Source organism: Orussus abietinus, unplaced genomic scaffold (assembly GCF_000612105.2).
Source record: "Orussus abietinus isolate OABI.00-Male unplaced genomic scaffold, Oabi_2.0 scaffold404, whole genome shotgun sequence".
Taxonomy (NCBI): Eukaryota; Metazoa; Arthropoda; class Insecta; order Hymenoptera; family Orussidae; genus Orussus; species Orussus abietinus.
The window spans coordinates 60,617-77,863 of NW_019394562.1; the positions used below are offsets into that span (position 1 = coordinate 60,617).

The 17,247-nt window shown below is 39.3% G+C and overlaps 1 protein-coding gene across 1 annotated transcript; it reads right to left on the minus strand.

The window, feature by feature from the left end:
• Window positions 1-1,755: 1,755 nt before the first annotated feature.
• On the minus strand, window positions 1,756-16,321 carry LOC105700404 (adhesion G protein-coupled receptor A3; the record flags this gene model as incomplete). Its single annotated transcript, XM_023432717.1, has 8 exons — window positions 1,756-5,994; window positions 6,073-6,366; window positions 6,795-7,041; window positions 7,169-8,026; window positions 8,135-8,271; window positions 15,665-15,994; window positions 16,089-16,172; window positions 16,250-16,321. Coding segments are annotated over 8 exons (4,378 nt in total), but the record flags the coding sequence as incomplete, so codon positions are not given.
• Between the last annotated feature and the right edge of the window lie 926 nt (window positions 16,322-17,247).

Below are 17,247 nucleotides of genomic sequence, written 5' to 3' on the forward strand. Positions count from 1 at the left end.
CTTCATTCCCTACATTTTGACGATTGTTTCATGAAAATCGGTCGAGTGGTTCTATATGAAACAGCAAACTCACCCCCTTGCACGGCCAACTTTGAAGTCCGACTTCACCCCCTAAAAGTGTTTATCCGCCGATAAAGAAAACACGGGTCCCTTAGATTTTAGTCCTCTATAACATATTTAAAAATGAACAAAATCGGAGGGGGACACCTCAGGTACCTTCCTTGCCTGATGTGTGTGCGGTAACGAACGAAACCGTCTGAGACAATATATCGACATTTTGCTGAACGACATCCGAACAGTCTCCGATTACGAGCCCAACAATCCGAAACAGTTTGCCGCGCTTTGTTCTACACTTGAATATTCCGCCTTGTCTCGTACGTGTTCGCGTTCAGATATATACAGGGTTTAATACCCTTGATCGTTTTATTGTGGATAAACCGCGTATAATAAAAAAATAAATAAGTTGCGGCGGCGCAGGAAGTAGATGTATACGGACATCAAAAAAAAGAGAGGTATACTATTTCGAATTTTATAAAAGCAGTTATCATATGGTTTTGGGATATTTCAATGCAAATCAGATAATAGAACCTGAAAATTCAAAATGGTGGTTCCACTATGGCGGATCAAAAATTTAAAAATGGTTGGATTTTTGTTAAAATGGATATCCTAACGTTTTTGGGATTGCTGAATTTGAATTTGATATAAAAAATTTAAGAATTCAATACGACGAATAAAGTATGGAATTGTTAAGGTGAAGTGAAACACCCTTCAAAACAGTCGATTTGAATACAACACTCTTTTTTAAGGGTATTAGACCAAACTGTCCGAAACTTTGACACATCACTCCTGATCATCTAAGAATTGTCCTGACACATTCAAAATTTGGATTTTTGAAAAAAATGTTTGAACTCAGCCCAGACCAGAACCAAAATGGCGTCGAGCTCTCATATTTTGATCAGTACACAATTATCGAAGGTTCTGATATGAGAATCGAAAGGGTCAGGTCAATTTTACGACAATTTAGAACACTTTGATAGTCGATAAACTCGCATTTGAACGGGATAAGGACAAAAAAAGTGTTGTTTACGCTTCTACGCTAAAACGATGGTAATAAGAGGTCTCGGAGTGAAAATTTAATTGACCTGGAAATCACAGATGGCACAGGGGGTCCCTCTGTAGTCAATTAGGGCCCCAGAAAGCATGAATCCAGAGGATTTCTAGAGTTTTACTTCGATTTCTTGATAATTATTGTACGAAAACGACAGGTGGATTATGTCATTTGGTACGTTACCCAATATAATTCGGTACAGCTGTCGATATAAAAACGAACGTCGGCAACGTAGGCATTTAGAAAAATCTTCTTTATCGACGTTGATCAAGTTAATCGACGTGTATCACTTCACCTTAAGGTGGTATGAAGGGCGCTGAGAAATTTATTCGGTGGCGATAATATAAAGTTTATCTGTACCCTTTTTGGTGGTAGCAACATTTTGAATACTCAAGTGGTAACACAAGCTGGCGTACTGCGTTATCGACATTCTCATTTATGCTGACGTTTGTTACACTCTACGTGTAGAATTATACGAAATTAAGCGTTCCACGTATCAGTTATGTACAATAGTTATAAAGAGATCGAAGTAAAACTGTCGAAACCTCGAGGATGCATGATTTTTGATACTCTAATGGACTCACGATGTCACCTGTGACGTTTAGCTGTAACTAAATTGTTACCCAAAAAACACGTGTTACCCCTGGAACAAGCCAGCATTCTCTTGCAATCCTCCAAATTATGCAAAGATTATTTAGAAAATAAGATTATTACTTTTATAAACTTAATTGCTACGGCCAAAAATGTTGCCGAGATATGAACTGTTAATTTTCTCTCTTATCTATGAAACTTGAAATATGACACGATCTGAAAAAGAATAAACCTATGTCATTTAAGGGGGTATTATCGTGTAGAAGTTTGTTTTTTAAGTAATTTTTAGGAATTCATTTTGCGATAACTATCAAACCTACAGTGCCGGGGTTTTTGCCGCATATTAAGACATGTTTCAGCTAGCAATACAAATTTTTATGAAATTCTTTATTGAAATCTATGCAAGTTATGCGCTGTTACGCAGGTCGTTGCGGGGGACGCTTGTCCAATCGGGCGGACGGGTTGCGGCAATTCTAGTCGTCCGAAACAGAAGAACAAAATTTTTTTTTAATCTCTATGAATGTAGTTATCGTCTGAACTAGAACTAAGTAAGTATGAAATTTTGTATAGAAATCGCAGCTGTTTGAAAATTAAGGTTTCATTTTCCTGAAGAATTTTCAACTAAAACATGAGAGCGGGGCTCAAATATTCAAGCTATCGGTATCATTCTAGTTCGAACTATAGGTGAAGGTTCCGGCGAAATGTGTGCAAAACCCGAAGTCAATCGGCCCAATAATTTTTGAGAAAAACGTCCGCCCGGCTTGAAAAACGTTGTTTCGAGAAAAACGCGTTTAAAATTTGCCATACATTTAGCACGTACGGTGGATAACAACTGATTTGAGTAACTTACACTTTAATCAATTATACCGGGACCATACAAACCACGTTACTCAGCTTCAAAATGACAATATTGAGTTCTACGAATTTCAAATTAATATTTTCGAGACACATTCTAAGAACCCCAGACTATAAGAAAATGCAAAAAAAATTGAATTTTTGAAATTTCTAAACGATAATAACCCCATAATATCGATGAACCAGTACATATCCTCCATAAGAAATTTCTTCAAATTTGGAAAGTAAGAGAACAAATCACTTTAGTACTATTTCATGTTACATAAACGAAATACTATTATAAGGGAATTAGTTCTTCATCAAACGAAACCATTCTGATAGAGTCTCCAAAAAAAAACCCCACAATCAAAGTTATATATTTACAGCATGAAAATAAGTTCATTCTAAGTAAAGGCTGCTATCATGAATTGGTATATGTATGATCAAATATAAATTCTAGATTAAAGTATCATAAAATAAATAATTTATAAAAGATGAAATACAAAATGATTATTCCTGGTTCCTTAATGCTAGTATGATATCGAATACTCTGACATTTAAAATTAAAGGACATTAACAAACAACCACAATGGGCACCTTGTTTACGGTACATTACACTTCTAAAATAAAATGTTAATGCTTGAAAAAGTATATAATTGCATAAAGTATAATTGAAAAATGAAAACGAAGTGAAAGGGAACTCAGCATGATTGAAATCGCACTAATGAAGAGAGATTTTCACATAAATATTTGACCCTTTTCCTACCTAAGTTTAATGTATTTACAATAAAAGGTACGTAGTGCTTCACTGAAACTCACTCTTTTTTTCAACAATGTGACTACTATGAAATAGTAATAATACGTGACATGACCTACAATAATAATTTGTAACTTTATTTTGACATTCGAGATTCATAATCAATTCGGGAGCATTAACATTTAAGCGTTTCATTATAAATCATGCTGGGCGACACGGACTTAATATTCAGATTTTGTTGCTGTCGTTCAAAATCTCTTGGATTATCTGTAAAATGTTATAGCGTTACTCTTACTTGTCAACAATTAAGTCTTCATAAATAAATTATTCGTCAAATTTTCGCATGAATCATACGCTGGTTTCTTTCTTAGCAACATGTGGCGATGCCGTGTTCTCCAAATACATGTCATCGTCGATAAGGACGCCCTCTGTATAAGCATGAACATTACTGAAGCTTGTATCTTCGTAAACTATCTCTATGTTTGAATTTATGCCAACATGTCGATCCAGAGTTAACGAGCCGTTAACCGCTGTCAAGGCGGTTAAATTAAGTAATGGCTCGGATTCTTTGACAGGGCAATCACTAGAAGGGCTGTCTAACTTGGTACTATCGGTAGATCTACACTCATCTTTAATGTCTTTGACAGTTTGCCTGGAAATTACGAGCTCATATGTACTATCCCCAAAAAAGCTGCCAATTTCAGTAAGTGATCTCTCCGATCCGATTGTAGACTTCCGGAAATCCGAAGTTCTTTGACTTGGAAAGGAACCAGCCATACTTCGTATATCGGTAAGAGACACTTTAAAGTTGCTACAATTCTTGGAACTTGCCAAAGAGGCAACGTCATTAAGCGACCCTCTATAACTTCTAGGAGGATCAGGTCGATGTATGGGCAAGCAATATAGGCTACTAGACCGGTCTAGTCTATCGCATTCTCTCCTGAGACCCTCATTTGCTGCGGCAAGATCAACGGTTGTTTCTAGATTACTATATGCTTGTTCCTTTTCAAACTCTCTGTCAACTTCATGAAATTCACGATCACTCCGTTCACTCGTCATTTGCACTGATTCCATCTCTGAACTATATTCTAAACTACATTGCTGGGAAACATTGCGGAGATACTTTTCATCCTCATCAGTCTTCACTTCAGTTACATCAGATTCATATGTATTAGCAGGTACATATCTTTTACATTGTTTATCCCGTTGCTTGAAAGCTTCTCTGGACGAAGGCATCCTACTATCTACTGGTTTCTCGCATTTGGTTTGCAGCCTGTCATTAATCCTAGCTCTTTTAGTGCTCTTACCTGCGCTCTCTCGCCCAATAACAAACCGCATTGGGGCATTCCTATTATCGGAAACACTACCGCCACTATCTGACAAAATGTTGACATTTTTTAAATCGTTCATTAAAGGCTTTGGTTCCACGTGAATGTTGGTGTTATTAACCTTAGCGCCACTGCCTCCAAAGATACTACGACCGGTTTCAGTTCTAAATTTAACAGGTCGCGGAATAGATACACAACTGCCGCCGTCACTCGTGGCGCCTCCATCTCCCTGCTTTCTAGGCCCCAAATTACCGCTATTATTGTTATTATTATTACTGCTGTTATTGTTTTTCGTATGACGCCTTTGTTTCTTAAAAAACTTTCTGGCTACTCCACTTTGTCTTGGATTGTAGAACATATCGACACAAGCCGGCGTGGGTTCTGCATACGTGGTAACAGAGTTATTACATCTGTATTGTCTTCGATGAAGTACGACAAGATTTACGTTAGCGGCTTTGGTGCTGTCCGTAGAATTGAGATCAGAAGCCACTTTTAAGGTTATATCACATCCTCTAGTGATGTTTGTCCGCCGTGATGAACTCAAAGAGTTAGAATCAGTGGCACCAGTCAAGCCCGATGGTGTGGCCTGAATCAGTTGATTAGATGTCAATGTTGGAATATTTTGTACTAAAGGCTGCGCTGAGACGGGTGGATTAGCATCCGAGACACTTCTTGTTCTGCAGCATCTGCTTTTCTTCCTTCGCAACCAGCAGCGCATTCTCAACCATTGGTACCTTACGTCACTACGGGCTATCCCGTAAAAAAAGAAAATAAAAAGTCCCAGGGTGCCGGTAGAAACAGCATATAAAATTGAAAAGGCAGTCTCCTCGTGAAGAAAGTATGTACTAAAAGGTTTCGCAATGACCATGGCACCTGAAGACCACGCTATCAGATACAATATCAAGATTATAATTTGACCTTTCAGTTGAGTTATCTGCGAATGTTCGAGGTCTTCGACCTCGGAGGATACAGTTCTACTTGTACGTATGCTGGCTCCGTCAGGAGCTGAAGTAACATTAGGTTCTAATAGTTCCAGGTCCACATTCTCGGTGGCCTGAGTGCCTTCGGAAAGACGAGCATTTAAGTCCGTACTTCGAATGGCGCATCTAATTAATAGATGAAAGACTGTGAGATATACGATGAGGATTACCGCTGGAACGAAGAGCGCTGCGAGGGCCGGGCCAGAGCTCAGAAAGCAGTACGAGTATCCGGCGTACTCGCGAAGATTAATAGCCCCGGAAATACCGCATATTATCAAGGCGATACCCCACCCAACCAAGTAGAGACCCAGCAAAGGCTTCTGGATCGGTTGGTCCGCGAGTTCTTCGTCCGGCATGGTATCGATGTCGGACTTGGACAGCCGTCCATACATGTTACTGAAAACGTAAGAGGTACGTTCCAGCGAATGAAGGAACGAACGAATTAATTTGAGTCGTTCAGTGCGATAAGCATACCTCGCGGATACAGCCATCCAGAGTAAACAGCAAAGAGACAGATAATGTAGCACCAAACCGACGCCTTGGCAGAGAGATATGTTTTCTGTCTGGTGAATGCCGATGCTGTATAGGAAACATAGCAGCGCTATAGCGACCCATGTGTTCACCACGCAATGCTTTGCTCTTTTCGGCATCACGATGGATGCGTAACAGATGGCATACGTTACTGACGTCAATGCCAAACACGTTATGGCCACGATGCTCCCAATGTATATTGCCGGGTTAGAGTATCTGAACTTGGCTCCGGTTAAACTGAAACCATCCCATGCAACGAGAATGGACTCTTCAAGCATGCAGAGCCTAATTATTTATTTCATAGGTACTAACATGTTGCGCGTTCACTTTATAGTTCATTTTACCTACATTCAATCCGTTAAAGATATAGTAATATTAATCCTTTGAATGGAAACGAGACCCGTGAAAAAACAAAAATATATAGTATTCAATTATAGAATACAATTTAATTTACTATTGCAATAAACTTAATTGACTGATACAAGTTTATCTAAATTTTTATTTTAGTAAAATTAATAATCATGGAATCATCTTCGTTGAATAATATTTAAGTTTCGCAATTCAAACTAGTTTTGAATTAGTCCGCTAGTTAGAACAAGTAGTCAAGTGCGCGGTAATCTTTTCCAGTAAAAGTGAGCGCGCAGAAGTTGTGTGTTAGGACATACCTTCCTTCCTTTCGACTAATGTATGAAGTATCTTGCAGCAATCCGTAGTATCCTAATCTGTTGCAACGAAATATTATCAAATTATTCACCAAGTCAGAAAGTTGGCACCCTTCGTTACTCCATCCGCTTGTTCCATTAGTTGTAGAATCCCAGACCACTGGCCTTGGTCTACTTCCTGTATAATGATACAACGGAGCCTTCAACATCACATATACGGGTTCGAGCAAATTACCGATTGCTGTACCATCTGTGACATACAAAAAAAAAAAATTAATTCTTAATGAAATTATATGTGATGTATAATTTATGTATCGTTATTGATGTAACAAATTATATAATTGCTTTCTTTTTAAAAATTGAGATGTGAGACGTACTAAGTTTGGTACCAATGACGGACGATGTCACATCCATTTTACTATCAGGCAGCACGTTGGGGAACAGTCCACTGTCACGATACATAGAGATCACGAGGTTATGAGTCACAACAAATCCTTCAAGATGTGTCAACAACGAAGCTGGTAGTTGAATTGACGCTTCAATTGTTTTATCCTTCGTATTAACTGGTGTAGTTCTATTATTAGTTGCGCAATGCAATGTCCTTGATGTTTCAGAATCCGAACTTGATACCGTAGTACTATACCAAGTGCAAGTCAAACCTTTAAAGTTCTCTCGTCTTACTCTAAATTTTTCTAATGCCATGTTCTTTTTATGCGATTGAATCATAGGTGTTAGTTCCGTTATTGTCTCCACTGCTCTAATCAATCTCGTACAAGAATCATATCCAACTTCTGCCATTTTCAGTATTTCTTTTGGAAGGTTCATTACTGAACTAATTACATCTACCAATATTGTACCAAGTTCTTTTTCTTCACCGAGAAAACGCAAATAATTCTCAATTGTTTGCGTTATAAAGTGTATTTCAATGGGGTCGGTGAGTTTGCTTCCATCACTAGTATAATTTTTAAATTTCTTTGTAGTTTCTAGTAAATTTCCTTTAGTCAGCGAAAGGTTAACTTTTGAGAATTGTTCTAGGACTTTTGTTGTATGAGAGACATAAGGACAGGATTCAGTGTTAAGATCTTCCCACTGACCCATGCCGTTACATTGATACGAAGCTCGCAGTGGTGTTTGCATCATCAGACCAGATAACCGACTGCCTTCGCAAGGTAGTTCTACCTTCCACCCAACTACCGTTCGAGGCCAGGAATAAATTCCTTTGTTATTTCTGGTTACTAAAATATTACATTATCAATTATTAATATCAATATCATTTAAAGAGCAACGGTAATTGGAACAAATATTTCGATTCACATTTTTACACGTTAGTTTACAATACTTACCTGTCAAAGGACAATAGCGAGTGTCATCCGAAATGACAATGACACCGATTGCTCTTGAGCCATTTCCATGAGTTGAAACTAATAAGCAGTTCCATCGCCCACCATGTTCTTCTTGAACATGCGCAATCTGTAAAGAACTGGGACAGCAAAAGAATATTAAACTTAAAATTTTAAATATACAGTTCGTAAACTGTAACGCTTCTAGTAATAGTTTATGTCACTAATAATATCATAGTCCAATAAATACATTTTAGAAGCAGCCCCTTAAATATCAATAAAAGCAACATAATATTTTTTATAATATATTGGGTAGTTGAATTAATTTTGTTACACGTAGTTGAGTTAACTTCAGAACAACTTTACTGTAGTAAACAAAAAAATTTATTCACATTATAGTCCCCATTAATATTTGCAATAGGTATTAGTATATTACTATCAGTCAAAAAGTTATTTCGTCTATTAATTGAATCAACTTGAAATAGTCAAATCAAACACATCATCAGAGGTAAAACAACATTGCCAAGTGTGTGAACATGTATGTGCCTGTTACAACCTGTTCCGACCATGAATTCGGGTACATTATATTAATGGATTACAAAAATATGAGATCACATCGAAAACACCTTCATCGGATGTAGAAAAAACTGCGCCAACTACACATACAGGGTGTAACAGAACTCATAGTCACTGTTTATATAGCGCTATCCTTCTTGAAAGAAGAGTCGAAAAGTTGTGACGAGAATATTCGAGCGATCGAGCTGGAGTCGACTAGTGTTAGATCCCTACTTAACATTTTATTTTAAGTAATATTAAGAAAGAAGCTCTAAGCAGCGCGTCTCGTGCTCCAAAACGCTCCTAGAGACACGCTCTCCCTCGTTCTTTGTCTCCCCTTTGTTTCTCTGCGTACTTCCGCACCCCAAACCAGATAACAGCCCTGGGATAGGCAAACATTCGGATTCTCTGGAAAAGACGACTTTCCACTTGTTTCCCGTTCAACCTGTCCCCAAGCCAATCACACGAGACATTCCCCTTCTCAACCTTAAAAACCCACCAATAAGCAGCCTTCTTTGCATCTAGGAACACCCCAGTTTAGTATAAAAAGGCCTGCTCCGAAGTGCTAGCACTCTGACTAGCGAAGTTTGAACTGTCTCTACTCTGTAACCTGCGTGCGAAGCACCTGTAACTCTGGGCAAATACCAGTCCCCTTAAGTCGACTACTCTACGAGTCATTCCTGTAAACCAAGAGGCATCGGAAATACAGTATCTTCATTACTTCACTCGACGAGGTCTTTGGCTGGTTTCAACCACCTGGAAGCGAGTCCCAAAAACAACCCAAGAGGCCCGGTCCGACCGATATGCTCAGGCAACCGTTATCGCTGCTCTTGAGCAAACGATCCCCGACCTAACACTAGATTCTTCTCTAACGTCCTATGTTTATGTTTCGAGGGCCAACGGTGCCGACGGTTGGCGCTCTTTAGTCGGTAGAGGTTCTCTGGCGACAATGGACGCGGGTCACTCCCGAAAACCACAAAAAATTTAAGGAACAATTCTGACAGCGGAAGCATAACATCTTTAAGTCTTGTACTACTTTTTTCTACAGTGTATAAATTTCCTGTGATGGCTAAGTGAAGCACAACCAATCAATCGGGTTTCCGAACAGAAGGCACAACGGAGAGGATGCCGGTAGGGCTGCGTTTGGTTGTCTGCGGCATAGCAGACTCACGGTCGCTCTCTCCGCTATGCCTTCCGTTCGGGAACGTGATTGATTAGTTGTGCTTATTGTTAGTTAACATAGGACTTCTTGACTCCTTTTTCAACAAGGATAGCGCTGTATAAACAGTGACCACGAGTTGTTACACCCCGTATACTCTCTACAAAATAATGTTTCAAATATGAAAAAAACTGCCGTTAATTGCCGGCGCCTAACGATCTCGGTGGCGTCTAACGGATTCGGTGAAAGGGGTTTTCCGCAATTCGGTGGTCCTGCCGGTCCTCGGAGCTCATTGTTCTGGATACTCCGAGTGTGGCCAGTGCTACCGATTGCTGTTTTAGTCTACCGTTTTCCGCCTTGTTGCCATCTCGCTTCCACTTTCGACCGACTTGGTGAGGGAACCTGGATAGGGATCCAGTAATGTTCGTTTCCGCTCCAATGAAATAAATTGTAATCTCGAGAAACCTCTTTGACACACGACCGATCTCCCGTTATCTTTTGTTGAACCGCGTGGCGCCGTATGAAATAACTGCGATTAAATAATTAGTGATTTTTCTACTGCCGCGTTCTTGTTTTGCCCGGAGCTCTTTTCGCGCGTAAAAAAACCGATTTTTTGTAATCTATCGTCGATGACCCCCTGGTTTATCGGTATTGACCCGCCCCGACCAATAGAAGTCCGCTTATTTTATGGGATCCGGACGGAGTTAGGCGTTGTGCCTCATTATCCTTCTCGAGGCGCCGGTAGAAATCTCGAGGAGCTTACGGCTTCCTCTTATCGTGCGTAGGGCTTTAATTTAAATTTGCCGGTGGAGTCTAGAAGTGTTCCGGTCTTTTCTTTTTAATAAATGAGCATCCATGAATGTTGTTGAGAATTTAGACTTCTTTTATTTCCGTTTTCCTAATTCAAAATCCTGCCACTGCTCAGTACCTTTTCCGAATCCCCTTTCTCTACCGTGTCGCAAGCGGCCGCGTGAACGAGCTTAATTTTCCTAGCCGGATAAATTGATGGACTTGCGGCATGCCGAGGCATACTTGGCGCCATAAATAAATATAAACAAGTCGTCTCTAATGATTGAATTCCATTGCCCGGCTGAAGATCGGAATCTCCGTGGAAGAGTCTTACGGAGTCCTAATTTGCAGGGTGTGGGATGTGAGGCCCCAATATCCGTCACAATACCAAATACAAAAAACAACTTATTCCTAGTTCTTTAATAACTTTTTTAAACTAAAATATTAAAACACACGATCTACAACAAAAAAATATAAAGAATTCGTAAAACATTTTTGGCGAGCCCCATAATAACATATCAATAATTACACGAAAACGATGATCTCCAAAACTACATTTTCGATTTGAATTAAACGTTGAGCAACACGTCTTTAATAATCATAGGCTTTTGTTATTATACACCAAAAGGTTATAGGTAACCATCTGCTGGCCTTAGGCGAAGTCTGGTTTTACGATCGTTAATACTAAGTTGAATATTTGGTGAGATTGGCATTGTTACCGACGCAATGATTCCTGCATTGTATCTACGTACAGGATTGAGGGATGAGTAGCCACACCATCGGGTCATGGGAGAGTTTTTCTCGGTCGAATAGCGCAATGTGATCATGTACTGTAATTCTAGCTCGATGGCAAGAGCACCAAACTTCTGGAGCACTCTCGTTAGCGCGCCGCTATGACGCGTAGTGCGAGACCGAAATAAAAACCCTAATAATCCCAAGTTATTGTTTGCATGCCCTTATAAGGGATTGTTGAATTCGGAGCCCAAGTAGTCAACCCGACCCCCCGTTGGGGGATGTAATGATATGCCTTGCCTTTTAGGGGGCGCGTAGCGCCGAAACCTGGCGGTAACACGATCTGGCAATAACAAGCAAAGTGAGGATCAAATATCTGTGAGGTGATATATTGAAAAACGGCAAAAGACGACAAGATGGGGCAAGAGAAGGAGTGAAGGCGAAGAACAAGAGTTCGTTATATAGATTTGAAAAAAGCCCGCTATGGTACCCAATTGTCTGTTGCTTGGATGGCACCGCTACGACACCACTGAATCACGGGTGTGGAACACATTTCCCATTATCCCTACATGTACCCCCACCTACTTACTCCGGCAGTCGCCCCTCTGGCTTGGGCTCCATCAATATATTCTTACGTACATGGGAATTACTATCTATTGAGGGTGGGCTAGGTTGTACAAGGTTCACCAAACTTATCACTGAAGTAAGACCACCCCCCTATTAAGCAAAGAAATCTTGTTTCAACTCCAATTCAGGTAGAGATCACCTAAGAAGTTGATCGTTGGCTCCAGAAAGGAATTGTGGAACCGTCAACTAGCCCGTGGTCGAATCTGATTGTCATAACTAGAAAACCAAATGGCATCTACGCTCTGTGCTTAAATTTCCGCTACGTTCCAGAAGTTAATTGATCGGTTAATTGGTCCTCAAATGGTCGTTTGCATATCTCGGCAATATTATTGTAGCGACTCGCACCTTTTTTGAACACTTACATTGGTTGCAAGTAGTTTCGTCAACTTAGACAAGCCGGTTTAAAAATCAATCCCGAAAAGATCAAATTTTGCCGATCACAGGTGCAATATTTAGGTTTTCTTGTCGACTAGGAAGTATTAAGAATTGATCCCGCTAAAGTTGAACCCGTTTTAAACTTTCCACGTCTGAAAACAAATAAGTAATTACGTCGGTTTCTAGGAATGGCCAGCTGGTACCGTCCTTTTGTTTCCGATTTCGCTACAGTTAGTGAGCCTTTAACGCGCCTCTTAACACATTAAGAATCGCTTACGAGTTTTCTCGTGTTTCGCGCCCCATCTATCACGGACCGCTCACGATGTACCCGTGCGGTCCTGGGCGTATGTCTTATAGATTTCTTAGCGGTCCTTAATGTGTTAAGAACAAATTCGTCATGGATGTGGGGTCAGGAGGCAAGTTACGGCATTCCAGGAAATTCAATTGTGATTAACCACCGCCTCCGTGCTACGTTGCCCAGATTCTTTTGTTACAATTTACTGTGCAGACGGATGCCAGTACTATTGGTCTTGGGGCCGTTCTTTCGCAGGAAAAAGATGAACAAGAATGGGTTGTTACGTACGCGAGCAGAATCCTTAACGACGCCGAGATAAAATACACCGTAACGGAACTGGAGTGTCTCTCGCCTTCTATCTCATTTAGAAGAGTATGGTTTCCGTGTTATAACCGATCACAGTAGTCTCCGTTGGTTGGATAATTTCAAAAACCCTTTCGGCTGTTTAGCCAGTTGGGCTTTAGCCCTCCAAGGCTTGATTAAGAAATTATTTATCGAAAAGGTAGTTTAAATCTTGTGCCGGATAACGTGTCGCGATCAGCGGAGGGTAGTGTCCCCCTGGCGGCCTGCGCCTTTAAGCTCGAGGAAGGGAGCATCGATTCGTGGTACATCAACCGAGACGTCGAGGTCTCAAATCAGCCCGGAAAATGTTCAGATTGGCGTTTTGAAAACGGTCAACTTTATTATCGACGGGTCGACCCTTTAATACGTTGACCACCGTTCAACGTGTTAATTGAACAATTTATGGAAGACCTCGACCTATGAAAGTTGGTATAGTTTCGGAGTTGATGGTTCCGGGCTTTGCAGGAGGCTCGTGGTGATATTCAGTCGATATTCATTTAGGGGTATACAGGTGTAACAGAATTGATAGTCGCGGTTTATATTGCGCTATCCTTGTCGAAAAAGGAGTCGAAAAGTCCTATTCTATTATTTCTTACAGTGTATAAATTTCTTATAATAACTAATTGAAGCACAGCCATTCAAGCGCGCTTCCCAACGGAAGGCATAGTGGAGAGGATGCCGGTTGGGCTGCGTTCGGCTGTCTGCGGTGTACCAGCGTCCTCTTCGCTATGCGATCCGTTCAAGAATACGATTGATTGGCTATGCTTCAATTTGTTATTACAGGGAATTTATACACTGTAGGAAAAAATAGAACAGGATTTTTGGACCCCTTCTTTAACAAGGATAGCGCTGTATAAACAGCCAGACTCACACGCACATACTTACACACATCATTCGAGTGCGCAAATCCAGCAATAAAGAGATTCAGAATCTTCCCGATGGTACGACATAACGTTATTGCACTGACTGTTACGATGTTCGTCACTCAATGATTTTAGTAGCTTCTTTTCAGAATGAGTTCACTCGCGGTGCATATTCATCGATTAATATACCGCGGTATTAATTGTCATTTATTAATATTTTTTTTACGTTCTTAGCAGACAGTATGTGATAAATGTCTTTTTCGTTTTCGTCTACCTTAATTTATTGACTTAACTTCACTTTTATTTTTCCAATGTGTGATAATGTGATAAATACCTTCCTCCTCTTTAATTCGAATAAAATTTACTAGGTGTGTGTATTACTACTTTCGACACTACTGTGTTACAATTTATCCCTCTTAGCAGGGGCGAAAGTAATACTACACGTATTTCCAAAAATCTTTAATAGCTTGTAAATGCTTGTAAGTAAACATGGTAAAAAATGTCACGGCTAGAATGATATATAATATCATAAGCTCCCTGCTTGCCTATCAAGTTCTGTGTCCGGTTCCACCAACCTTGGTTAAATCATTTATTACCTAACCGTAGATTAAAGTTAATATCGTAGTTAATCATGGGTTAAAAACGTATGTGTTCCACCACATTTATTTAGAGCGTGATTAAGTAATCGTATACACCATTCGAAGTAAGTTGAATTATCGGTGAACGCGTTCGGGTGATTGACTGATACTCTGATCGACTAGAAAGCAAGATATATGCACTCTTGTCAAGACACTAGCTTCATGCAAGCACTTATTTGACAGATGCGACCTTCAAGTTCTTTGGTTAAGATATCATAAAATATTTTCAAGCATACTTCGATCATTAAGAAATTGTAAATAAAATAAAAAAGGTTTTCATTTGTTTTGTCACAAAATGTTAATACATACTCAATGTATCGCGTTTTCTCCACGTTTGTGCAGTTTTTAGGTTGAAGTTCTATTAACTAAAGCTAAATGATCGATTTTGGCTGGTTAATGGAAATTAACCCGCCATTAAAATGTCGTGGATCGTGCAACTCATCGTAACTGAGGATTAGCTTTTTGATCGAAGTTGGTGGAACCGGGCAGTACTCAAACGTTTAGTAGGATGGGCACAATGATTACAAATATTAGAAATGTTGCTTCGGACCTCGTCCTCCCCTATATTAACACCTTCACTGTTGCGTTTTGACTATAAACAGGCCATTACAGTCCATACTTTTTTGAGGAAGTCAAAACTATCACAAATATGTGACGCCAAATTCTTGTGAGAAACCGGTGAGTCACACATATGTGATGTGTGATGGCGAACGTATTAACAATTATTCAGTCTAAATATTGTGCCATACTTTATAAACATAAATACTAAATATATTAACGTAAACAGTTGGTACCCACAGCCGGTACGGAAAATCACGTAAAACTGATGCAATATTCAATATGTTAAATACTCTTGAAGATGTAATATACTAATTACATATTCAAATTCCATCCATAGCGTTAATAATTAATAATCTTGACTACGTAGACGGAAACGTCATTCATAAGTGATGTCCGATCCAATCAAGCTTTTTATATTTAACGTTAATGGCACAAAAATAAATGCAAGCCTAGCTGTACTGGATCCATCATCATCATGTATTCAGTTAACGTACTACACGTTGGATACACCATATTTTATAAAAGTACACAACCTTTAATGATAATAGAAAACTAATTATTATAACGAAGAAAATGTATATGAAATCATGTGAGTACCTGTCTACGATACCACTATCAGATAGATATCTATTCTCGATTATGACATTGGGCAGCTTGTTTTGTGGATCCGTATATGCATCCAAAGCTAACGTTTCAGCAGTAGCATTGGGATTCCACAACCAGTTCAATTTAGCACGTCTATCTTCAATGATGCTCGGTGCTCTACATTTTAACGTTATTGAATCACCAGCAAATACAACCTGACTTTGATCTGGTTTAATCTCAACGACAGGAATTGACCATTGACATTGCAAATCTTCAGAAAGTTTCAACTTTTTTAGCGGCTGACCTTTCAGTCCTAGTGGTAAAGCACACTTTGTAGAAGGACTAAACATAAAACACGGATACTGTTAGGAAATTCATATTTTAAGAAAAATGTGCACAATAAAGTTACATTGATCAAATTATCAAATATTAATACCTCATTTTAACAGAAAAGTTGTGCATCCAACTGATAAACCAATAAAGGTTGCAATCACACTCCCATGGGTTATTTGCAAGATCTCTGCAAAAAGAACATGTAATGAATATAAATCAGGCTGACGAAGCGAATAACTCGGAGGTATTGAGCATGTAACTTACAATTGCTTCAGTGCTTTAAGTCCATGAAACGTACCCTCCTTCAATGTTGTCAGATTGTTACCATTGAGTTTTCTACAATAAGTTTTCTTATATTATAATATATTTTTATTAAAAAAAACAACGTATCACTTAACGGACAAATTTCGATTGGGTTGCTTTCGGATGTTTTACTGATTTCGTTTGTTTTTTATTTGAAATTACTAAACACTGTATCAGTCTACTTCCTATTTATACAGAGCATAATACATATACAAATATCCGTATGATCCGTTAACTGTAAATATTCCAATAATAAAACACCGTGTGATAAAATTTTGAAGACACCCCAAATCTTAAGGGTTTTGTTATAAAATCAATGCGATGCTCCTCAAACCACTGGTATGATTCGGTTGCGGTGGATTAACACATTGCCGTGTTAATTCCTGATTGTAAATACATACATAAAAAGGGCGTAATACCATGGATTTTTCCTTAAGGTGATATGAAAGAGTCAGCCTATATATATATATATCTGAGAAGTCAAATCGTTGGTGCAAGTATTCTCTGAATTGGAGACTGAATTGGATGTTTACGGTTCTTGGAGGCTTAGAATCGAAAATGAAGAGTTTCAGGATCTAGATTGAACAATTTAGAATACCATAGAAATGAAATACTACAGATTCAGATGGGAAAATATTGAAAATACTTTCACCAACGATTACAGGAGAATGCTGGCTTGTCTCGTGGCTAACACGTGTTTTAGAGCAAACATTTAGTTGCAGCTAAACATCACAGATGGCGACGTTGGTCCTAAACAGTCCTTAGAATAATGAATTCCTGAGATTTCGACAGTTTTACATCGATCTCTTCATCATTACTTACTTTATCGAAATGACAAGTGACTTTAATTCATATGATTGTCAATGTTGAGTGCCAGACCAGATTACCGCTTGGTTGCGGCGCTAGGCGCCCCCCAAGCGGCCAGGCACATCATAACACACCCCTCCGGGGTTCGGGTT